Here is a 26,817-nt window from a genome sequence, read left to right as displayed (position 1 = left end):
CGAGTTTAAAGTTCAAAACTTATGCTTAACTAAAGAACATGCTGAAAGACACTTTCAGTTTATCAAGTTTTTTCCTGTTTAATCTTTTATGGATGTAACTACAATACTGGCTTAGAGGAATCTGCTTTCTATGCCTTCAACATTTTAGGGACAAATGGAATAGAACACCACTGCATATGAGTCAGCAGCGTGCCCTGGCAGCCAAAAGGGCCAATTGTATCCTGAGGTGCAGGATACAGCATCAAGCAGGAAGATAAATTACAGAAGTTTTATTTCTTAAGGAGTAGATGGCAGGGAAAAAAACAACAAACACAACAGTCAAATATTCTGGCATTGCAATTAGGGACTGAAGTGTGACACACAACTCAAGATTTGCCAACAATCAGAAAGACTAAAATACCTTCTTTATTTTTTTCCCTTAATCATGCCTCCTGCAATGAGAAATGATATAAAGATAGTAAGTATCCTAAAGGCACACATTTCCAGCACATATTAATATACTCAATTTTAATGTTTTTTACAAAACTACTCAAGAAATATGTCTTTGTTATATTTCTTGCTTTGGTATGTAAAGAATAGGCTGTCAGAAGACACTTGAAAGAATAAAACACGGAAGGCTAAATTTTTCATCTGTGAAAATTTTACTTTGAGGAAAATTTGCTTCTAAAGCAAGCATACCCCACTACCAATTACTCACTTTCTGGCAACTGACCCATTGTTTCTATCCTAAATCATCAAAAGGATACTGAATATTTAATTTGTATGGGCAGGCATTTGCTGTCTCACTTCTGTTGAAGCAATAGATGCTGCCAAAGGGTATATTTCCTCCAAATTAAGGAGATCTGACTGCTATCACACGTCTGAATTCCACACCTTTCTTTCACAGGCTGATGACTGACAAATTCTATCTGCTTCAAATAACAATGCTGGCAAAGCAGGCAGGTGTAAAGAAACTGCAATTCAAGCTTGTATTAGCCTTGCCCAGTTCTGAAGATCCGAAGATTTAACTTGGAGCAGCTGCCTTGCCTGCTGGGACAGCACAGTGGATGTGAGCACGCACTCTGGTGAGACAGGACACACATCCATCCCACGCTCAGATGCAGCAGCGCCTTCCAGTGGCTCCGAGGGCACAGGAAAAGCACTGCCTCGCAAGAAGGGACGGCAGCACATGCAGAACTGGCACACAGAGCCATGCAGCCCTCACCTGCGGGAGCACCACCTAGGGATGCTGGGGAACACACAGAGCCACTGCAGCAACACACACACAAGTGAAAAGCAGGAAATCAGATTCATGATAGGCCTTGAAAAATTCTCCTGGGCAGAGCAGATTCAGCAAATAATGAGAGCCACTTGTACATTAAGGACAATATAGAAATTGTTTTTGGTTTTTTTTTTCACAGTAATACGAAGTTGTCGAACAGCTTTGGAAAAATTGGAATTGAACCACTTCAAATTGCAAATAAATCCTCAGAAACCGATCTTTAATATGGTTTATCAATAAGAAACTCTTGGAAATACAGAATGGCTATGTCCATTCCTGTACAGTAAGCTGTATCTGGTAATCAAAAATCTCTCCCTATAGTCAGACTAATAATTTGTGAAATTTATGATATCAGAAGAAGCTTAAGAAGCAAACTCATTTAGCAAAAACTCTCACCTCAGTGTTAAGTAAAGGTTATCTTGCAAGTATTTGTTTACTTGTTGAGCTGCTGCCATAATTCCTACAAATCATTAGGAAACAGCATTTGCACAAACCAGAATAAGACAAACTCCCATAATTCTATAGACAATTTATATTCTCATGAGGTCCTGTAAACACAGTTATTTTGTAACATTTACATGCAATATGTGGTTCCATATTTATATATAGGAAAGATGCCAATCTAATTCTGTTAAAGTTCAGGCCACTGCACTTGAGCCTCCAAGTTACATTTCAATATACACTGATGATGAAACACCTTCTACTTACATCTACATTCCATCCATGCAAAGAACAGCATTAATCAGCAACTATTCAGTGTGCAAAATTTGACCTTTCATACTGGGACCTCTATGAGAATACTGCTTGCACAATTAAGTTCTGTTTTTTACAATACTTAAAGGAGGCTTTTAAGAAAGATTAGAACAAACTTTTTAGCAGGGCCTGTTGCAATAGGAGAAGGGGTGATAATTTTAAACTGAAAGCAGGTAGATTCAAACTAGATATAAGGAAGATTTTTACAGTGAGGGTGGTAAAAGACAGAACACGTTGCCCAGAGAGGTAGAAGATCCCCCATCTCTGGAAACATTCAAGGTCAGGGTGGGTGGGGCTCAGAAGACATCCCTGCCCATTGCAGGAGAAGCTGGACTAGACAACCTTTAAAGGTCCCTTCCAACTCAAATTATTCTATTATTCCCTTTAATATTTCATAAAGTTTTATTGAGGGTTTTTTTTACAGGTGAGATTGACTTTTCTATGCAAACGTGTACCATTGGTACTATGTGTTTAAATAAATGTGGTACTTTAGTCTTTTAGCTTTGCAGTACAAAACCTGGTTATTACAGAAGACTAAAATCATGGGTGTTTCACATTAATTCATAAATTAAATATTTTTAATTGTCCATCTTCAGCTATTTACTCCTCTATACAGAAAAACAGCCCTAAGTATATAATAGTTATCTATGTTGTCAAAACAGGAAGCAATCTGCACTGAGTTTAATTTAAGGCCAGTCGCATTGGATTTTCTATATTGGCTTTCAAGGTCTCCAGAAACTTTGAAGCCAGTTCATCATCTACAACTCGACCATCACTTGAAAGAGTCACTGTCATGAGTTGATGCTGTTCAAGTTTCTCATTCCCTTCTTCATCTTCCACAATCTTGAGCTCTGCTCTTGCTCGGCCCACAGCGAGGATGCAGGCCTGAGGAGGGTTTATGACTGCTGTGAAATCACTGATGCCAAACATGCCCAGATTTGAGATACTAAATAAAACAGAAAAGAGTTTCAGTAACATCAGAAATTACATACTCCCAACAAGAAAGAATCTATATTTAGCAACTACTATGATTAAATCCCCTTCAAGGCAAACCCCATTAAGTTAAAAATAGATCTGAACTGTTTTCAGTTGAGCACATTCAGACTCTCAAGGGTTTGGAATTTTTAAAATTAAAAATACTGCACCTTTTAGAAGGCCCATTTCTTTACAGCAATATATTCTTGCACTGCACACACTGAAGTCAGAAAGTAAGCCAACAAAGCAAGGTCTTGAAACATATTTTGCCTGTACCTGTTCCAAGCCAAATGTGTTTTAGACTGGACCTCAAAACTGCAATTTACAATGGTGGCTGGTATCCACTAAGAGAATAAATTTGGGCATCTAGGTATCACTCAGGCACATGAAAAACATTTCTGTCCATGTCACCACCTGTGGAGTGGTGTATTAGGCTTGGACTCTTCTGTGACAAGTTATCTATGGAGAAAGCTGGCACACCATCTCCTCCTTTCTGGTTATAGGTATGGCAAAGAGTGGAAAAATGATTAAATGGTGCAACCCAACCATCAAATGGCCACTGCCATGTTCACCACTACACCAGGTCCTCAGGTGTCACACCCACCTGCTTTTTGAACACTTCCAGGGATGGTGATTCAACTTCCCTGGACAACCTGTTGCAATGCTTGACAATCCATTTCATGAAGAATTCTTTCCTAGTATCCAATCTAAACTTCCCCTGGTGCAACTTGAGGCCATTTCCTCTCCTGTGACTTACTACCTGGGAGGAGAGACCAAGCCACACCTCACTACGACTCCACTCCTTTCAGGCAGAAAGAGTGAAGGGTGATGTGGTCCCCCTTGAGCCTCCTTTTCTCCAGACTGAACAATCCCAGTTCCCTCAGCTGTTCCTCATAAGACTTGTGCTCCAGCAGACCCTTCTCTGGACACAGTCCAGCACCTCAATGTGTTTCTTGAGGGGATGGAACCAAAGCTGAAAAGGGCTCAAGGTGTGGCCTCACCAGTGCCAAGTACAGATGAAATGAACCTGTACCAAGGTAATTGTTTCTCCCTGAGACAAGACACTCTGTCTAGGTTTGACCCTCAGAATCATCACATGGAGTTTCATCCTAAACAGAGCAAGATTTTAGAAGCAATGCATTAAAAGACAGTGGAATAGCTGAGGATAAAATGGCTCTGAACCCATGCTGCATGTATTAAATGCTGCTAGTTTTACCTAAAAGATCCTCCCTGGTACTCTTCTGGTAACAGTTTTCCATCTCTGGCTTTCTTTGCTAGAGCCTAAAGAAAATCAAAGAAGAAAACCAGCAGAGAAAAGAAAGAAATTAGTATGTTGTAATAGACTAATTCTTTTTATTTCAGTAAGATGTTTTAAGTACCATACAGACATTAAATCAGCAAAAGTCACCTGCTTTTGGATTTAGGGAAGCACCTCAGCAACACTGTTGCTCTATCTGCAATGATTTGGCAAAGAGACTAGGACTGCAATGATTTGACTTGGACTAGGACAACAAAACTTCGTTTTCATACCAATGTTGGTTGTTCAATAAAAGCTGTTCTCTCACTTTACAAATACTGTTCTAGTTTTCACAATGGAACCACCATGCTCCCCAGTGGTTTTAGATTATCTAGCAAAATACTGATATACACACACAGTATTCCTAAAATATTTGTTTAAAGAAACTGACATGTACCATTTCAGAACTTTCTACCAAATTGAATGAATGTATTTCTCCCAGCTAAACCATCAACTACTTTTTAAATGGTGCCTTTTAAGGCCACTCCTTCTGTGATCTCCATTTCATTTATGAGACTTTGCTTTAAAATTCAACAGAAGAAATGTTCAAATACAGCCCAAGAAATTCACACTACGTTCCAAGACAAGATCACAAAGTTGTATAAAACTTTGAAAAAATCATAATAAGCATGTCAAAGTTACAAGGATACTTTGAGCTTCATTTTAGGCTTTTTCTCATCTCTGAATAATTAGTCAAGGCAATAGCCATGGGAATAGCATTCACACAACAGGGTCAATATAAGCATGATGCATCTGTGCAATTGCATTATTTGAATGATGTAAATACAGTGCCAGGATGCACATGACCTGGAAAGAAGTAAAAACTATCATGCAGCAGAAAGGGATATATAAGCAATTACACAAAAAAGCAAGTGCCTGCCAAACTCCAGGGAGACTGACAGAGAAGCAGCTGCAGTTCCAGAGCCTCCCCCTTGTGCATGTCAGGTACATATTTATTTCAGTAATTCAGTGAAGAAATTGAAAAGCAAAATGATGTTGGTGTGGACACCTATGTCACACATATTCCACTTAAAAGGCAAGGGGAATGCTCACTATCGTGGCCCCACTGAAGGTAACACAAGCTGCATTTCCATCACAGGAACTGCAGGACATTGATTTGTGGTAAGAGAGGTTTGCAGTACCTCACACTATGGCAGGTATTGGGTATGATAACCACAACATTGAACAATACTTTTCTTCTTCATTCTATCATTAACCCCACAACAATATCAGCTGACCTTCCTGCTCAAGTGGCTACTAGCGTAAGGAATTGTTTTCACAACACATTCTGCATAAAGTAAGCAAGATGGACTGGTAAAAAATTCTTAAAAACACCCATTTATGAATGCTTTGTGGTGTGACCCATCTTTTTCTGCTACAGCATTTTGGCTGTTCCCCTCTGTGTCCACAGACTATTATAGTTTCTGTAGTTTAACACAAAAGGCAAGCATTTAAAAAGTGCAGTGGTATCTAGTTTGGGGACCTAGTTTTATGCCCTAGGATCTGCTTCCATTGCATTCCTCAGATACTGTAGGCCTTTGATTAGCAGTCATTAAATGACAAGAAAAGGCCTGTGTTGGGACATTTCATCATTCATTCTACTTTGTCTGCCAAAACCCACTCCTTTATCTGGCAACAACTGCAACATATCACTCTGATTGGCACCTGGTCTATGCAAAATACTGCTCATTAGTCTGAGGAACTTAATGTTACATCCTTAATTAGCTGCATATTTAAAAAAATGCAGATGGAAATACATTCTAAAATATAACTGCAAAGAGAGTAAAATAGCAGACATGAAAAATTTTCTGGGAACAGGAAAAAAACACAACCTGAAATCTCAAACCAAGACTAGAAATAGTAATGAAACTAGCACTAAGTATCCTTCTCTTGAGGATTAAAGAAATACAATTATATTAAATTGAAAAACTCTGTATAGGTTTATTTTTCAAGCAGTCTAGTCACCATTCAACTAAATAACATGATATTATTGTTGATTAAAAATGAAAAGAGTTGCAAAATTAATAAGAATTCTGAAGTGTAAGTAATGCTGAAACTGCTTTAGATCCACTGCCTTTGTTATTACTGATGTGTATCTGGGTCACGCTACAATTTCTGCTACAGAAAACTACACAGCTGCTCTATTCCTCAGCCTGCTGCACATTTCAGACCCACCTTTGCAGAGGCAGCAATTTCCTTTATTCCCTTGGCAGCAACATCTTTTATGATTGGCGTAATGAGCCCTCGGTCCGTTGCCACGGCAATGGAGATGTCAATGGACTGCAGCCGCCTGCAGACTTCCCCATCCCATGTTACGTTCACATCTGGCATTTGCTAAAACACAGACAATTAAAAAAAAGACAGCTGTTAGAAGAATAACAGTGCAATCAGTTATTAAGAAAAAGGAAATTCCTTTAAGACACATATCTACATACAGGCATCCACCAAGTGAATTAGCTTGCACTGACTTTATTTACATTTACTTTGTCAAAAAGCATGAAATGCATGCACCAGAAACTAAGAATGGCAAGACAGACAGAAGTTTGTTTGGTGTTCCTAGGGGGAAAAAATCCAAATTACTACAAATTTCTTCACTGATACCATGTTATGATGGCCCAGCAGGTAAAGCTTCAAAGTGGTGCAACGTCTCCCACAAAATAAATCACAGGATGCTGAATTTTAAAGCATGGAAATAGACATCCTACTGTACCCATGTGTTGTTTTTCACTGCATGATTTTCAAGCATGATTCTCAACAAATAAAATGTGCTGCAGGTACACTCACTGTTATTCATATGTTCTCCTAAAATGCATAATATGTTTTTTGTGGGTGGACTAAGTCAAAATTGAGATGCTTACGGATAATTTCATTTAGGTATTTTTGAGTTTAATGAAATGAAGAAGGTATTCCAGAAAAAATGGGAGGGACACACTATCAAAAGTGACCCTACTGTCTATCTAAAGTAACAGCACTCCTAGGAAGAAGTAGTATGATGGTACTCCAAGTTCCTATTCTTCAACGCCAGAATGTATAGTGTAAATAAAAAATAAAAATAAAAGAGAACACATAATAAAGTATTTAGTACTCTTCTTTGCAAACTAAATAAACTTCTAGAAGTCCCATGGTTTACACAGTTGTAAGATACTCTGAAGTGGGTACTGTGCAACTTTATATAAAGATATTTAAAAGAGATGGTAGGGATGGAATTTGTCACTTCAACAATGAAAGATTTCTTTTTAAAGGATGGTTGCTATAGGAGCTGTTGTTAGGAAGCCCAAACACTTGAGGATATCAGCCTGTAAGTTTTAGTTCCTTCCTCTGTACTTCTCTCCCTCATTGTTCCAGAAGGAAGAATGACTCTACTGGGCTGTCACCTGGTGAGCCCACTGGCACATTCATAAAATCCTGGCTATCAAATAGCAAGACAAAGCTGAAACACAGAACTCATAACTGGACATGTGATATCATAAGTGAAGGAGAAATTCAGCATGTTCAAGAACCGATACAAGCAGTACCTTGAGGTGTGTGCCAAACAATCAAACTGTAAAGCCAGCTGCAGTCAGCTCTTCAAAGCTTGAACACATTTTTCATTGTTCAGAAATAAAATAGTAGCAAAATATTTTCTGAAGAGTCCCCAGAAAAGAGTCAGTGAAACTGCCTTGAATTTAAACTTGAAGATGTATTTGCACCACCCCGTTTGAGGGGGGAGAGGTACAGGTGTAAGTGTGTTTTCTTTTTTAAAGCAATTGCCCACATTTTTTCCGGAAATGCTGACAAAGTAGATGAGACATGAGCTTGATCATGAACTTGTTTCCTGACATACTGAGTTAAATATGTTGGGTTTTTTTAATGTATTATTGTAATAGTCAAACAAATGCTAGCATAGATTTCTAACAAAGCAATTGGATAGAAGAATTTTATTGTTTACTTCCATATCAACACAATATTATTATCACCTCAAAAGCTAACAACCCCCTCAGAACACAAAACACAATCTCTTGCTCTCTGTCTCAATTCCTTCCACCCACTCTCTGGTGCAGAGAAGTCATCCAACACTCACAGCAGTTGATAGTAAATTTGGGTGTCACTATTTCCTCACAAAGGTTTCATTAGGCCACTAAAAGAAGCTTCTTGTTACATACACATCTGACAAAAGTACAGCAGACGTATCTGGCTCCTCCTTTTGTCTTTGGTATTAACTTGCAGAGTTTTATTCCAGTGTAAATATGGCCCCAAATTTCTCTCAGGCACTTGCTTATGAAACTGCCCAGAATCCTGTCTATTTTCTGTCCAAACAGCAATTATACATTAAGCTATGCCTAAGCTATATTTCTTAAAACTATACATTAATATTTAGTACATGTTCAGCTAGAAGTCTGTTAAGTCTTTTCCAGTCCAGTGTTCTCTCAATTCCATACATCCATAGAATACAAATAGTTCCCCAACTTAAACAAACTCCTCTCTCAACTTGTAAATAGTTCAAATTATCCTCACAAATGAGAAAACCAGCTCTCTAATCCTTTCCAACATTTTTCTATCATTGTGAGGTTATCCAGGCAATGAGAATTCCTAGCAATGAGCATAGTAGCTGCCAGAAGAATTTTATTTCAAAGTAAGTATCACTGAATGTGCTGTCAGAATACACCTGAGGTAATAACAAGGTTGGTGTAAGACTTAGATAAATGTTTGTAACTAAAAGAAATAACTAAGATTAGATTAATGATGTTAACAATAGCTTTGGTCTGCTGACAAAGCAACTACTGTGATTTGCAGATGTTAACTACAGTAAGTGGATCTTCACTAAGAAGTTTTCATTTTTACAGTTCACAGCATAGACAGTGAAGAGAATTTTACCCAGAAACATTAAAAACCTGACAATAAGCAATACAGAATTACCAGCTTTACTGTGATCCCATTCAGTTCTCCATATAGACTCACAAAATACTTTTCTTGTCTCCTTGGCAGTTTACTATTAAAATATATTTTTTAAGCAAATTATTTGCTTACCTTCAGAGTAACTGCTGTTGCCTTGATAATAAAATCATTTACAGATACTTTAATGTCATCTGCAAAAGGAAATAGAAGAATTGAAAAAAAGGATAACAGTCATTGTTCATGTGATTTGCTGTATCAGCACTTGTCTGATGACAAGATTCCAGTGATTCAGCAGATTTACTTATTTGAAACATTAACAGAAAGACACTTATCTTCAAATTCCAATAATAAAAGCAAGAAAATTTTTTTCCTCCCTGGGACAAAGGCATATCCATCAAGAAAAATCTCATGCAGAGATACTCAGGAGAGTTTCAGGAGACTGAAACTGGTAACTAAAATCAGGAGTGGCAGCAGAAGCAGGGATAATAGATACAAAGCAGATTAGGCCATAAGATTACCCTGAAATGCATGACATTTACACAATATTAAACTCACCAGTCTCACAATTAAAAAAAACTTACATTATCCTTCCACCACCATCACTACTACAACAAAACTGATCAAGCAGCAAAACTGCTTAACTTTCAAATCTCGTTTATGGCATGTATCACACATACCTTTAGAAATATTTTTGCAAGGGAAAGTAATTTATAGATAATTATATCAAGTGAAACATTCTTAAGTCATCACAAATTTGGAGGAGAGAACCAAGTATCCACTTACCACATAAGTGGCCTGCAACATTTGCCAGGATTAGTAATCTATGTATAAGAAGAGAGACAGCATTCCAACAGAACATAATGGAACTTGCAATTACTATGCTGCACTGACAGAATGTCACATCAGACAAACCTATACCTTGGTCATCAAATATACACTGGTTTCTGTTTACATACGACATTCCTAACCCTTGACAAAAACGTCACTGTCCACTAGTAGAGCAGGAATACAGTAAAATGATCCACATCTGGTAATATTTTACCCTACATCACTGAAGTTTATAGTACTAGAAAATACCGTAGTTTTTATCAGAGGAAACATAAAAATCTACGAAGACAAGCTCTGCAATTCAATTTCATGAAAAGACATATGGCTTTTCACCTCTGCATTTAAAGGAAATATTCATTAAGAACTGAAAACAGCGGAAGAGGTGTGAAAAATTTCAAGTGAGTATTCCTAAGATCCTTTTTTGGTTCATTCCTTATGAACTGCTGCTATTTGAAGAAAATATCAGCATCAAAAAATGTCTTTGACATTCACTTGTGAATAAGACACCATTAGGAAAAATAACAGGTAGAAAAATGACCTGGGTACTGTTGCATTAAAAATTAGTCACTCAAAATTCCCGTGGAAGGAGAAGTAGCTCCTGTCTCATCATCTAGGAAATATGAATATAGCAGTCAAATTTAATTTTAGATCCCACAAACAGATAAATAAGCATGGGCTAGTCAGTAGTACAGAACAGTCTGCCTCAGTTTCTCAATCAATATAGCAATAAAAATGTAAACTAAAACTATTCTGCTGTTTTATTCTGAATGCAGAGCTCACATGGCTTAGGAAAGCTACCATTAGAACCTAGAAGCTTTTAAACCATGAGAGAAATCATGAAGCTTTAGATGAAAACTTGAAGGGTCTTAGACCTAAAACTCAATTTTTCATTCTTGTGATGAGGTAATGAGGAAAAACATCTCAAAGCTGAACTATTGAGAACAAACTACACAAATGGTACCAGAAAAAAAGAACTAATGGAACAACACTAAAGAAACCAAGTGAAATTTTTATGTTTATGTACTTTTCCCTTGTGCAGACAGCTGTGTTCTCCCATGAATGTCTTCAGTCTTTGAACTAATCTGTGGTCTTTAAAAAAAAAAAAAGTATAGTAGGAGAAAAACCACCCTATTGTTTCTTCACTCTATAAAATAACAGGGGTTCTTTTACCCAAGTCACAGACTTAGTACCAGTCTAGGAGGGGCATGTTTCCATCACCAAACAGAGCAGCACTATTTACTTATGCAGCCTGATCATTGTGGAAAATACGACTTCAGAGTGAAGCGTGATTTGGCAGAGTAACACCCCTGTCTTCCTGTATCCTGACAAGTTGTCCAATTCCATAGTTGCTGGGAACTACAGCTTGAGTCCAACATACAGAATACTGAAAAAAAATTATTTGAATGCTAAGTGGCCTACCTATATAAAATCTACACCTCCTGGGGAAGTTTATGCAAACAGGACAAATTATACGTTAGTATAACCACATTAGTATTACTACACGTTAAAGTAAATCAGACTACTAACCTTTGGCCAATTCTTTTCTTAATTTCAAAACAGCATCAATGGCACAGTCAGCAGCAGCATATGCATGAGGTATGGTGGTTTTAGACTCTGTTAATCTCTTAGCAATAACTCTTCGGATGTTGCTAGCAGGGATTTCTGTGAATGTGCCCTGAAAGAAATCATATCCTGCATATTAAATATCAGGACAGCGAACACATTTCCCTCTTGGTGAAGGACTCAGTGACTCCTGCCCACATCAACTATCCCCTAAGTATCCAAAAGTGATGCATTCCAATTACTGAAATAAATATGACAAAGATCATTGAGTCTTCTAGTCTATTCCTATTAACTGGGACCAACACAACAGGTTTTACAGAATAATTCCATTTTACGGTATAGAATTAACTTTGTTTAAAAAGAAAAAAAAAAATCCAAATATTGAGGCATTTCTTTTCAGACAGAGAATAAAAGCACTATTCCATCTTCCAGGCTTGGTATATTACTCAGATTATGCTTTGCTCCATTTAAACCAGAAAATAACATTTCCTTGGTAAACTACTGCTTTTTCAATCCCTGTGTAGTTCCTTAAGATAGGCTTTACTGCATCTTTTCTGTTATTCTTCTCTCTCTTCCCAGATATATCCAATATATAGATATTTTAATGGCAAACTTCTTCCTAGAAGCTGGTAAACTTGCAAGAAATTTCTTAAAATATTAGTGACTACAGAAAGAAACAAGATAAATGATTATGTAAAACATTATTTTATGTATTTAATCTTTAGCACATATCCCTTGAACATACAAGGTTTCACAGAATCTTTAGTACATATTCAATAGTACTCCACACACAATATATTGCAATATGTATGTTCTGGTGCAATCATAGAAATTTTTTACTCTGTAATGGATATAAGTTTGAGCTTTTGAGTTCTTTGTTTGGTTCTTTGTACACTGCAAAAAAAAAAAATGCAACATTTTCTGAATATTATGAATTGTAGCTACATGGTAAAATTCAGCATGATAAGATACATCAAATATAGTTCTAGAGCCAGAAAATGTTTTTTACAAAAGCTTTTCCATTTCTAATAATGTACATTTCAGCAAGGGCATTTACTCTTTAAAAAAATATTTTCTGGTATTTCTAACATTTCAACTTAACATAGAAACTTATTTAGGGTCTAGAGTTTTCACAACTACTCTCCAAGGCAACCACTAAGAAGCCTTTTCCTTCCTCACTTCTTGACAACTCATTAATGGACACGTAGATCTTGCAGGAAAGCAAACAACTCAAGTACAGTAAAAATAAATCATCATTCTAGTTTCTCCAAGGCCTGCAATATAAATTTTTTTAGCATTTCACGCAGACCATCACCTCAAGGATTTCACAGTTTTAATTACATTGCCTCAGAATCACTGAAACATACTAAAAACTGCACATCACTGAGCTTGACATCTGGGTGGCCTTACTTTCCTTCCTCTCTCCAGATCTAGAGACCTCAGAGCTACTGAAGCAACTATTGCACTATCCAGCTGTAGCAATGCTGAAATCTTAGCAAGAGTGTTACCAGTGCAGCAGGTTGTCCTGGCGTGGAAACTGGTGGAATTGCTGGCCTTGGATAAGAAGTCACAGCTGTTGCTTGTGAAGGAGAAGGCACTGCAGCAGGAGCTGGAGAAACCACAGGTTTCAATTCACTGGGTTTACCTTTCTGCTTCTCTTGCAGAAGTTTGAGAGCATCCCTGGTGATTAAACACAGTGAAATAGTGACAACAAAGAAAATATTTAACAATTACCTAAGCACTACTATTCCATCACTTATTCTATTTAATTAGCCGCCTCTGTACATTTAAATTTCTGTTGTCAAACCAAACATTAAGAAAGCAATTATTATTGAACTATATTAATTTTGTGTTGCCTTTGTGGTATCTTTTTAGTAAATTCTCATTAACTTCTACAAATAAAAGGGTCTGAATATGCAGTAACAGAAAACATTTGTGTTAGAGAAGCGTAACAATCATCACTAACTAAGCATGCAAAGTTACTTTTGAATTGCACCAACAATTCTTCTAAATGAAACAGTACATTTATTCAGGCTATAAAGTCTCAAGTAAAAGCTGTTTCATCTGTTATATTTGTAATAACCTGAATTTAATGTAATTGTTTAGTGCTAAGTGAAAATTGAGTAATACATTTATCACTCATTTCTCTGCACCTTTCTGACATAAGTTTGCAGAGTCAGGCACAGACGTTATGCAGGCCCATACTCCCTAACACCACACTGGAGAAACAAAGCCAAGGATTTTTTACTGAAACAGCTACCACAGCTACAAAATTTTCCTGTTGTGGGCACAGTATGACAGACAGGAGAGACTCCCATCTCTAAGCCACGACACTGTGTCTGCTCCAGGTGCACTGCATTCATAAAGCAACAAGCTAAAGACCAGCACTGACAGGGCTGAACAGAAATAACCGCATTTCCACACCACTGACATTTGCAAGGTAAGTCAGTTGTAGATCTCCTCTCTCTGTTCTCCAGATCTGCTAACAAAAGCCTGTACCATATACCCAGATAAATCTCTATCACTTCAGAAAGATGCAGCAGGTACACAAAAATTCAATTCCACAAATTGGCAGAAGAAATTAAAATAAACTAAAAATCAGACTCCTTACAATTCTAACAAGGTTTTAAAACACAAGCCATGAGCACTTCAAGCTATCTAATTTCAGTAGATTGCTGCTTGACTGACTATTCTTGAGTGACAGCCAAGAGCTTGTTACTAAATTTTTACAGAAAGAACAAAATCTCAGGACATTATGCATTCTTACTTCTTCCTAAAAAGTAGCACTTTAGAAACAAGAATTTAAAATTGAAAACCTCTACATAGTGCCTTTTACCATTGCTGATTACTTCAATTTATTCTTACCTTCAACACATACTTCAACAAACAATATTGAAAACAAAAAAGCGAATGAGCTCAAGATAAAATTTTTCCCAATTAAAAGTTGTTACTTGTTTTCCCAAATTAATATGCTAGACAAAATTTGTTTTAAAATTAAGTGTTTAGTATTTGACACAACTACTGTATCAGGGTAAAAAAAAATATATTTGATAGAATGAAAATCATTTCCCTACCATGACAATTTGAGACATAAAAAGTGACTGCGTAACATAACACAAGCTTTTTGGTTAACATATTAGAAGCTACCAAAAATTTAAGGGCTTTCACTTGGCAGTCATAGGAGAGACCATCTGGTTTTGGTGGGTTTTAGTGTGCTAACTGGAAAATGTATTGCCAAAATTTAACTTATTTTTAGATTAAAAGATTTGCTCAAGACTTTCTGAAACTCATTTGTATTGCACAAAAGACATATATATAAACATCAACGTTCACATATATTTGTTATACATACATATGAATAGAGATTCCACCCCCAATCAATTCCAAATGATTTAACTGGTTAAAAAACCAGGAACTGCAATGTTATGATTGTCATGGTTGCAACACTGCAAGCCTGAATATAAGTAGAGTCAGAGGAGGCATCAAAGCAAATAACATTTAACAGGTTCAAGTACAAGTCAGGTAAATAGATATTTTATTATAACTGGAAAAGGAAGAGTTGGTCACATCTTTCCAACAACTCTAAACTAACAATATGGGTCAGTAACAGAGAAAGAGAGGTAACAAACATGAAAAAGCAGCCTGCTTTGCAAAAAAGATATAAGAGTTTATTAAATATTTGTTAAACAAAAATATGCCTTACCAAACTGTTATTAGAAATATGCAGGTTCTGGCAACTCTGTTACACTTCAGTTTACCACTACTACAGAAGTGTGTAGTCTTTCCACTTCATGTTAGCCAAAATCCAAAGAATGATGAAAGAAAACTGAGTATTTTGTGTTCAAAATACACTTTTCTTGATATAGACAAGTTAGGTTATATGGACACCTAAGAATCTCTGAGGATGAAATGGTACAACAAGAGATGCATGGATTGACACAAGATTCCTGTGGTGGCAGTTACTGTTACTAAATTGTTCCCAATTCCTTTCATATGTTTCATATTTCCCTTTCACATGTTTACACCTATTTACTCAATTAATAGATTTCCTGGAAGAAGGAAAATGATTAGCAGAGATTCAGAGCACATCAGAAAATTCCACGTTGTCAGACTTACTGCACTATCATTATAGAAGGAACTCATTCCTCCCACATGGCAGCTAACAAATTGCACACAGCAGAGATCCCAGGGTCAGTTCATACTGAATACATGCACATGAATTTAATCTCCAGAAAAACAATATTCCATGTGTGTGCTGTGGGTTCTTTGCAAGCTGAAAACACCTGAGCAGCTCAGAGATCCCCACCAACAGCTGGGAGCAAGACAGCCTCAGAAAAACATGGTTCTCAGTAAGCAGCCTTTTCAGTTGCATTTTTAAGTCCCTAAGCACTGTGAAACAGAATGGGAAAAGGCAGTAGCAGCTGAAACAATCAGTTTTAATATAGCCCTCCCAAACAGTGTCTGAGCTGACAAGTAGAAACATGGTACAATCTCTGACAGAATCTGTGAGATTTTTCTAAGACATTTTTGAAGAAAATGATATTAAGTGATATAAGAGGATATCACTTAGAAATAACAAATAAAACCACTGCCACTCAGTAAAAAAAGTCACACACAAAACCAACAACAATAAAACTGGAAGGAAAAAGACAACAGTAATTCAACCTTGAACAAACACGTAAGAGAAATATAAATAAATAAAAGTATACAGATAAATAAAGTATTGGCTTATTAAGGGAGAGGGTCATGACAGAAATGCCAGTAGAGTGGAAGTTCCAACTGATGTTGCAAGTTTTACAGTTAATTGAATTTAAAGATAGAAAGTTGGGGGAAAGAATCTTCCTTGCTTACATAACCCACTATCTTTCTTGTAATCTGGTGAATGCAGCAAAGGAAATATTTCCCTGAATATCTGCTCCAGCTCTCTGTAAAAATCTGCACATTTCATTTTAAACTGAATATAATAGCAGAGTCTGTAGGCATCTGAAAGATTAAGCCCATTTCAAAAGAATGGTTAGAAAGCCTCAGACATTCTTCATCTTAAATTGACATTTCATAGTCAAATCCTTTGTATGAAAAAAACAGTTTTAAAAAGAAATTAGTTTTGCTAGATAATTCTCATAACTACAGAAAAATCTTTGCTAGATCTCCATGACAACTAGAAAATGTTGATTTGTTAGCTCAAAGTCCTAGAGGGTTTCCACCTGCCATAGCCTCGTTACACACCATAAATTACCATTACACTTACATAATTAAGAAAGAACTCTCTCTGATGATTTGCTGTTACATAGCATATTCTATCTATTCAATTCCTTATTACATCTCAACTCAGCCAAAGGCCATAAAATCAACAAAGCTTTGAAAAACTGTCTGCCACTTTTCTGGCTCCAGTTGCAGTACAGTGACCTGGTCCTGACTGTCTGAATAGAACTAAAATAACAGCAGCCAGCAAAGTCTGTGTAAGTGTATCATAGTTATTTGTCAAAAAGAATAATTTTACTGAGAACAAAAATATTTATTTCTGCCAAAATCCTCACTTCCAATGACATACATATTCGTGTGAAGAGAATGCATCATTTCAAGGCTAAATGCACTGGATCTACCACATTTTTTACACTCAAATTTGTCACTCAAAGCCTTGAGTGCCCATCATTACATTGGAATACTCAAAAAGGTACATAAAACTACTAGATCATAACAAACCACAGCTTTGTAAACAAACATTCTTTAAATCATAGAGAAGACAAACAGAAGTGGGAGAAAAACAGAATTCTGGAATTCATTCCATTCATTGCTCCCCCCAGACTAACAAAAATGGGAAAAAACAAAATCCTGATAGATTTTAGAACAGAACTGCAGCAAAAAAAGCAAAAGATCTGAAGAAAATGAATGGAAGAAAACAGGCCACTGATATTTTATTTTGGCTCTGTATGCATCTTGGGAACTAAAATTCTTAAGATCCACAGTGGTAGCTAATAGTTGTTCTTAGGAGGCAACAGCCACCATTAGGCTGAGCTGCAGGAAATGTGACAGCAGTAGCACACAGCTAAGATGTGACTTAAAAAATACAAATAAATGTTTTGGGTTTGTCTAATTAAGGGCTTCTGCAAATACTTCCTAACCAATTCTCCCTATCTTTTCAACAGATTCTTCAAAGTCAACTAAACCCATCCAGAGCAAAAAAATGGAACAAAGACATAGCTTTTTTAATAAGCAAACTTTAACCTAATGGAGGTTGCTCTAGTATCAGAATTGTAGGTTTATCAAATTATCTACATACTCTTTAGTGAAGATTCCTCGAGGTCCAGTAGGTGTAACATTGCTTGGATCCAGCCCATGTGTCTCCAGAATGTTGCGAGCTGCAGGACTTAAGCGAACCCTGAAGAAATGAGGGGGGAAAAAAATTTCAATAGTAATATTACCTTATTTCATTAATGTACATCATGAGAAACTATATTTCTCTCTGGTCAACTACAAAGCACAGCACGTTGGCACAGAGTACCCAATGCATCTTAATGTGATTTGCTTTCTGAAATGAGAAGAAAATCCAGCATATAGAGAAAATGTTTTAGAATTCTTAGATGCAAAGGAACAACACACCCAAAAGAATAAATATCTGGTTTAAAGGATTTCCACAAAATCTCCTATCAACTGTTTCCTAAAGGAGACTATATTCACACCTCATTGAATTTTAAGAATGGTCCATTAAGCCCTTGCCAAAAAAACCCCATGTCCTAAATGACCATTTGGTTCCAAACATGCTGATCTATCTCTCACAGTTGCAGTGAGACAGCACTTCTGACTTTGGTACTGCAAGGAAAGACATAATCCTTTCAAAGATCCTTTTCTGGATCATCCTCCTACTACAGGTAATGCCTGGGCAATGACCTCAGTTGTCTTCCACCTGCGTGAGAAAAGCCTAAATTTGCAGCATTTAGAACGCAGCAAACTAGATAGAAAAGATAATGAGGTTTGGGAAAAAAAAACAAGCACAAATAAGGAGTGATACCTCCAAACAGGATATATCCTGGGACACAAAGTGATTATGGATTATTGTTAGCTGACTAACACGCTAGAGCTGACCCCTCCTCCAAGATGTTTTCAATGCTTACAACACCAACAGATCCAAAGCAAACTAACAAAGAGTACATAAACCGACTAAGTTTTTTTGCACTGTTATGAAAATATTAGAGTAATTTTTTTCTAATATCAAAAATACAATAGCTTGGAAGGACCTTAGAGTGTGCCATTTCTTTATTTTTTCCTCCCTAAATAAATAGAAAGCAAGGCATAAGTACACCTAGTCTCTGATGCATAAGCACTATTGTCCATCCTGTATTAACACAACTTCTTTCTAACTGTAAGCTTATAATCCTTCATAATTTAATTGCAGGACAGAATAAAATCATTATTTAAATTTAATTTTAATAACATTATGTTGTTTGAATTGACTTATCAGTCTTATGAGCAAAGAAATAGTCTAGGCCTGCAAGGTTTATCATCTCTCTCACATCAGACTGAAACACTCTCAAACTAACAGCCTTCTACTAGGTAAAAAGGGACAAAAAATATTTATTGGTTCAGTTCTAATGATCTAATGAAGAGTTCCATTTCATGACAAACATAGCAACTTACTGCAATTTCCCAGGCTGATGTTGCAGTTTAGGAGGAGCCGAAACTGAAGGAGCTGCAGGAGCTGAGGCAGGTGCAGGTGGAGCCACAGAAGACGGCTCAGCAGCATCAGCTGGTATTTCAACTTGCTTCCAGTCCTGTCCTTCCTCTACCAGAAGACCAATTAGCGAGCCCAAGCGAACATTTTTGCTTCCTTCTTCCACCTCAATTAAGAACATTAAGTTACATATTACACTGTCTGCTCTAATATGACTAAAACTGGTAGATCTTGAAGTTTCAGGCATATGAATGACAATTCATCAGTAAGATATATCCCATTTTATTGCTACCATTAATAAGGTATTTCAAGACTGAAATTAATTATAACTGCTATTATAAGGAGAGGAACATTAAATTATGCCATAAATCCCATACACCTAAAGTTAGCACTCAGAAATCAAAGTAATTCTTCATACACACAGCCTTTGCAGCTCAGAATAAGAATAGAAAAAAAATTGTTATAATTTTGCTTAACTTTTCGTCTCCTGGATTTTTGAGTCACTGCCACATTTCCATTACTCACAATAAAAAAAAAACAACTCTGCATAAACTTCAGTGAACTCCAGAATCTCAGATGCAGAAAGCTGAAATAAGTAGAAGGACTTTAGGGTTCTGGGATGAGAGGCTGGACACAAGCCAGCAGTGTGGATTTGCAGCCCAGAAAGGCAGTGCAGGAGTGTGGCCAGAAGGCCGAGGGAGATGATTCTGCCCCTCTACTCCATTTTTGTGAGACCCCACCTGGAGTGCTGTGTCCAGGTCTGAGGTCCTCAACAAGACATGGACCTGTTAAGAGTGGGTCCAGAGGAGGGCCACGAAGATCACCAGAGGGCTAAAGCACTTCTCCTACAGATAGGCTGAGAAAACGGGGGTTATTCAGCCTGGAGAAGAGAAGGCTTTGGAAAGACATTATAGAAGGCTTCCAGTATTCAAGAGGGGCTTATAAAAGGGAAGAAGAACATATACATGTCTTTTTATACAGGCAGGACAAGGGGCAAGTGTTTTACAATCAAAGAAGGCAGTTTTAGGTTAGAAAGAAATGCTTTACTCAAACGTGGTAAAGCACTGGAATACGTTGCCTATAAGGGCTGTGAATGCTCTATTCCTGGAAGAATTCAGGGCCAGGTTGGATGGGGCCATGTGCAACCTGATCTAGTGAATGGCACCCCTGGTATATAAGATGATCTTTAAGGGCCCTTACAACCCAAAACATTCAATGATTCTATGGCTCTATGCAGCTAAGAAGAGTCAAAAAAATCCTAGCTTTGCTGACAAACCAACAAAGCACAGGTGACCATGCCAGGGAGAAAAAATTTGAGATAAAGTGAACAGAGAAGTAAAATTCCCTTGGGACTTTTTCCACTGCAGAATAGTGCTTTAGTCACTAACAAATATATAATAAAGTAAATGTTGAAGAAAAGGGGACGGAACTTATGCTGGCTCATTCTGCAGTGGAATTTTTATACAAAGTGGTTTCCATACCAATTTTCATTTAGGTCATGAATGAGAAAATGGTAACGGATACTAATTTTAGGGAAACCTGTAAAGTCCTGTCTGAACATCCAGGAGCCACTCTGGCAGTCACAGTACCACCACGTGAGCAGGGACCAAAGCCCCTTTTCAGTGGGTGGCTCCAGTGACCTCCAGGGTGCCTGGCGCCCTGCACGCCCTGCCCCACATTCAGACAGGGCTTCCTCACCAGATTGACTCTGGGTTTCCCATAGCAGAATCTCAGATCCGATCCCTAAAGCAATTCTAATTGTGGCCCAGTAACAAAAAACAGCTCAAGCTGGTGCTTCTGGGGAAGGACCACAAACAAAGGAATCCCTGTGCTTTCATACCCTCAGTCTGTGCTGTGATAGTCTGGGGTCTTCCTGCTGAGCCCTCGGCTCCTGCTGTGTCCCAGTGTCTGGTCACCTGGCCAGTGCCACAGGTCCCTGTGCCCTTTGCTGTGCAAAGGGTCAGCACCAGGTCAAAGCCCTTTTTCTGGTGCTCCCACCACATCCCCCACCCAGGGCAAAACCTGCAGCTCCCACTGCAGCTGCACAATCAGTACCTGCTCTAAGTCTATTCCTCAACAATTAATTACAGTTCTTAAACAATCATTCATTATCTTTTTTGTTCCAAATTGAACTGTATTTCAGGTGGAAAAAAAAAATAAAAAAATCAGTGTTAAGCTAAGAAGAAACTCTATTGAAAGAATAATATTCATTCTGAAATTACCCTTCTAATATTTCATTCAGTTATTTAATCTTTTAATGCATTTGACACTAAATCAGATGTGATCATTAAAAGACCTATTCAGATAGAGAAGAAATATATATGCATGAGTCTCTATTTCGCTCTTAGCCTGCTCTTCCTAAACCATACATAGATTATACAGTTGAGAAAAAGCAAGAAGGGTTACAGAAGTTGAATTAATTTAACCTAATGAACCTCCTATCTTTAAATGCAAAACCCAAAGCATTAAGCAGACAGCGTGCTCATTTGACTCAAGCTTTCCATACTGAACTCCATCAAGATGGTTCAGAATTGTAGCTGCCATCAAAAGGCACACCATTTTTCTCTCATTTCTTTTAGTAAGTGAATGAAATTCAGCCAGATGCTAGCTCAGAGACACAAAACATTCTTGAATTCCCATCAGCTACACCACATGTGAAACTTCTGTCCTTGGAAGGACAATATTTCAATACAAAGTCATCACCCCATCCACAAACCTGGCACAGCTCGTTTTATAAATCTTCCACAAACATCTATTGAAGACCTAACACAGAGCAGAAATATCCACCAGATACTGCAGAAAGACAACCAAGGATCACATCTGAACTATGGAAAAAAGAAAAAAACCCATGAAAATTCCTGATCTTACAGCTCTCTTGTTATTTTAGTTGCTGAAACATCAGGTTTTTTTATACTTTTTAGGAGACTGGAATAAAAGCCATTCTGTACTCTAATTCTTATGCCCACCATTTCTAGACTCTAAGATCTTTTAATGGATTAAAAGAATCCATTAAAAATTGGGTTTGTATAATGATCTGTTCATGTTACTCCAATAAAGCTGTCTCTCCTCCCTTATTCTGAAAGACACTATAGTTATTTTCTACCTCTGACATCTTCTCAGGTTCAGCTCTTGGCACTGGATTGCTACTGGATGAGATGGATATAACTAAGGCTGAATGTCACTGCTCCATGACACTGATATCATGTAGCTGCTGGAAAGTCTGCCTTTGATCTATCAAAAAATATGCCACAAGAGCAATACACAAAGAGAAATTTTGAAATTTACAATGCATCTGAAATACAAGACAGGAAACAAAAAAACCCACAGCTTCTGAAATACTAATGTTACTCGTAGCCATCATAAATTAGTATTAAAGAAACTCAGTAAATTTCAATTTTTTTTTAATATCTCTCTAAGATTAATTCTTTAATACTTTTGACAGAGAGAATCCCCTTATCTCGCCCTCACATTATCTAACGAAGTAGTGTCTGCAAATGCAGAATAGGTTGCACAAGATTTTTGTCAAGGCTATTAGGGGGAAACTGATTTTCAGAAACATTCAAAACTGAAGAAGAGAGATTTAAAAATAATGAAAGCATTTCCCAGCAATTATTTAAATAGCTACATGGAGACTAAACACAGATTAAAAAATATGTCTGATGTGAGACTTCATCCTGGCATGGCAGAATAGATCCTCTGAAACCTATTAAATGTGTTGTTCCATAGTTGAACACAAATTTAGCAACGCAATTAAAAGAAGGAAAAATATTAAAAAACCTATTTCTATATACACTAGTGCTTAAATGCAAGTTATCCTGCAGAAATTGAATGCTAATGACAATTTTTGTAAACCCTGATAGAGTTCATTTACAGCTGAGCTCCATCTCACATCCCCTCTCCTCCCTATCCCAGCCTCTCATCTATCTTGAGACTTTCACATTTGCAAAGGATGCTGCCTTTGCTTATACAAAAAAAGGAGATACCAAACAGAACATCACTTCTCAAATGCTGCCCCACAGGAAATTACTCTTCCTTTTCTATTTTTGCAAAGGATAACTGTGCAAATACATGCTGATGTAAGAAAATGCAACAGTAGCAGAGATAGGAAGTCTAATATACCAATCCAAAAAGCTTTTGTAATGGCAGCAGAAACACATGTCTCACTGTCAGTAGGGTAGGATTTTCTCACGGCTCCAGGAACCAGTTTGTACCCGTGCCCATTCTGCTGTTTCCTAAGCAGCTGGACTGCAATTATTATCAGTATGCCTAATTTGTATGACTATGTGATCCACACCTCACGGGGCAGATAGTCCCTAGATGAGACCTCCCTGATCAAATGGCATGATATTTACTGTAAGTACACATCTCTCATATTTTTATTTATTTTATTCCAAATCCTTGCAATTCAGCCTGGTGTTTAATTATTGTGGAGGGAGAGAAGAAACAGCTGCAATATACCACCAGCTGAGACTGGTTTGGAGAATTTCCAACTCATCCCAGTTCTTGTTCTTTACATTAAGCTTAATCAATCTAAGTTTGATAGAGGAAATTATTAACTCCAAGAACCGTTCTGGTATAACATTCCACCCTGAATGACTGGCACAAGACAACCTAGCACAGAGACAACACATCCTGGGTAAAGTACCACCCAAAATTCCATATTCCAACAGATTGTTAATTGTTTTCCTATAACACCAAGTAAGAGACGTCATAAACTACAATATTTCATGGACATAATTCAGCAGGTGTAAAGCATACAAAACAAATATGTCAATAAGGTTAAGTGAAAATCCATTAAATATATAAAGAATCATGTACACGTACCAACAGTCTGGTAGATGTGTGGGACAGAGCAATTACTTTTCTCCAGGAATGCAAGCAAGTGCTATTTTCTGAATGCTGAGCAGAAATTTAGCTATCAAAACTAATTTTTGAGGCAATATGCTAAACAACAGTCTGAAGTTATAATACCCTACTGAGAAATGCATGATTCCTACCAGTATTTTAGCCAATATGCCATCATCACTTGATTCCATGGTAACCACTGCTTTGTCCGTTTCAATTTCACACAATGCATCTCCAACATTCACTGTGTCACCTGCAAAACACAACAGAACTTAAGAATACTTACCCTAAACTTCCTTTCAGATTTGTTTAACCATGGAAGATAGATATTCATCATATAATATAGTCATTCTGTATTCTTTAATACATATTATAGCTAGTTTCTTCCCCATCATTACTTATCATATAGTGCCTTTCCTTTCCAAATAAAATCACCAAGATTCAAGATTCAAGATTCAAGAACCACTGAAAGAATCACAAGATTCAAGAAACTGCTGTGGTAGAATACTGATATGTTCCAAGTACTGATGTTTACAGCAGGCTTTCCAAGAGGAAGTACACACACAATGAAATTTATTTCCAGAACCCCATAATCAATAGCACTGCCATGATTAAAATACTGAGCCTTCCACATTCACTGCTAGCCACCAGCAAGCTATATAAAACTGCTTAGGACAATGCTATCGTAGTTCTGTACTGGTGTCTACACTATTAAAGACATTCAAATAAAAACCTCAGGAATTTTAATGTCTTTGGGAAAGCACAGCTGCAAGCTTGCTTAATCTCCTATATAGTTCACAAAGGTCTTTTTAAGCATTCATTCATTCATACTGACTTTGTGAAATAAAAATATGCACAAGTGCTAGAAATTGCTTTTGCTACATTACACATATCCAAGATTAATTTTGAAGCATACTCTTCCTTTGCTTTTGAAGAATATCTCTATCTGCTAGCAGATGATAAAGATATTATGTGTTTGGATTATTTCAACAAATCAATACTGACTAACTGTCCAACATTAAACTGCCATTACAGTAAAAACTATGAGGTAGTTGAAATGTTTTGGCTTCCAACAAAATACAGCTTTTTTTCCTTACAGACACAACACATTCAAGCCTAAAACATGCCTACAATTTTATATGAAGTAAAATTTTAGTATTTCCCCAGTACCAGAAACACTGTAACAGCATAACCTGTCTAAGCATTTAGCTTAACAACTTGTTAACAACTCTACTGTGCTTAAGGAGCAGAATTAAAACCTAGTTACCACCCACATTTAGGTGAAGAGACACCACTATATTAAAAAAAAAAAAAAGAATTCCTGCTTCAGGACTACACCAATTAGAAAGGGAAAATGAGGTGTTGTGCCTCACTTTTGTTAAATGAAAACATCAAAAGCACAGTCACCTACATAGTTTTATAAGTCATAAATGCTCCTATTACAGAAATTGATAGAGAAATATACTTCATATTTTTAAAGCCACATTGCACTTTGCAATAACTGGAGCATGAACAGTTTATAAGAAAGTCAAAACTCCAGGTTCTATACAAGTGTTTTAATTTCACTGGATCATTAATTCAAGTAGGCCATATTTATCAGATCATTAGGCAAGTACTTCTCAGCTGTTAAAAAATCAAATTGTTGGGCAAATTCTGTAATTTGCAGAGCTAAGATTGGCAAGTAGAAAGGAGGTTAACTCTATCTTAATCTGTCATCAGACTATAAGCATTCTGCACCATTAAAAATAAATATCAGTGCTCAGAGACCAACAGCAGTACCTCCAGCAGGATAGGCCAGCCAAGCAAATATCACCATCCATGTATTTGTCACACCTCACATCTCAACTTGGGTACCTAAGGCTGTTCACGGAAAACTAACTTTGTCTTCCACAGGGAAGGCAACAGGAAAAGTCTTCAGAGAACTGGATAAACCACATTTCCATTACTTTTTTTGTTTTCCTGCCATTGCTGCAGCCATAAAATTACCACAAATTTGAAAGACAACTGAATAAACGCAGCATAAGAATTCACTTCACTGCAACATTCAAGTCCTGTGGATGTTTCAGTACCCATGCACAACAGAAAGGACCGTAGTTACTTTCACTAGAGATTGCAATATATGTGATAGGTCTTAGCTGATGCCCAGTTTGATGTCAATTACAAATCAGCTTTCCCAATAATTAGGATTAGAACACTTTTGCAAAGCATATCTTTGCTCTTACACTTTAAACTGAGAGAGCAGTGTTTGCAACAGAAGCTGCCTGAACCAGAGCTCTGAGATTACAATAATGCCCTTGAAAAATTGAGTGGGCTTCATGTTTTTTGTTGGTTTGTTTGTTTTTTTAAATTTTTTTGGTTTTGTTTTTGATTTTGTTTTAATGATTAAATTCCCACAGCTAAGTTGAATGCCTAGAGTCTCTACTGAAGCCAGGTTTCTTTCCAGGAGATCCGACTGGCATCCAATAGCCTTGGTGCTCTGTTCAATTACTGACAGACAAGTATCCAAATCACAAGATACAAACTGCATTTCTTAATGTTGCAAATAAAATCAGAGTTGACTGAACACAGATACTGAAGTCCCTGGAGCTGATATCTCAAAAGGTAGCAGAGTTACACTGTGTGTGGATGCTGCCAACACTGTTGAATCTTCTGTTTTCTGCCCACGTTAACAAGAGGATTTGGGTCTCCAGGGCTGTCAGTCTATCATCTTTCATCAACATTAAATTCATACATAATAAATACAAGTTTTTA

At 37.1% G+C, this 26,817-nt stretch overlaps 1 protein-coding gene across 1 annotated transcript in view; it reads right to left on the bottom strand.

Moving 5' to 3' along the window:
• Positions 1 to 389: 389 nt before the first annotated feature.
• Positions 390 to 26,817, bottom strand: part of PDHX (pyruvate dehydrogenase complex component X) — a 35,074-nt gene continuing 8,646 nt past the window's right edge. The window contains exons 3-11 of the mRNA XM_015630707.3: positions 24,219 to 24,319; positions 19,188 to 19,387; positions 17,833 to 17,931; positions 13,061 to 13,232; positions 11,517 to 11,664; positions 9,294 to 9,352; positions 6,462 to 6,620; positions 4,206 to 4,270; positions 390 to 2,960 (exon numbers count right to left, since the gene is read on the bottom strand). Coding sequence (XP_015486193.1) covers positions 2,696 to 2,960; positions 4,206 to 4,270; positions 6,462 to 6,620; positions 9,294 to 9,352; positions 11,517 to 11,664; positions 13,061 to 13,232; positions 17,833 to 17,931; positions 19,188 to 19,387; positions 24,219 to 24,319 — 1,268 coding nt within the window. The 3' untranslated portion in view covers positions 390 to 2,695. The remainder of the gene's footprint in view (positions 2,961 to 4,205; positions 4,271 to 6,461; positions 6,621 to 9,293; positions 9,353 to 11,516; positions 11,665 to 13,060; positions 13,233 to 17,832; positions 17,932 to 19,187; positions 19,388 to 24,218; positions 24,320 to 26,817) is intronic.

Source organism: Parus major, chromosome 5 (genome assembly GCF_001522545.3).
Source record: "Parus major isolate Abel chromosome 5, Parus_major1.1, whole genome shotgun sequence".
NCBI classification, from domain to species: domain Eukaryota; kingdom Metazoa; phylum Chordata; class Aves; order Passeriformes; family Paridae; genus Parus; species Parus major.
Note: the sequence above shows the minus strand (reverse complement) of the source record. Positions and strands in the feature narration are given on the sequence as shown.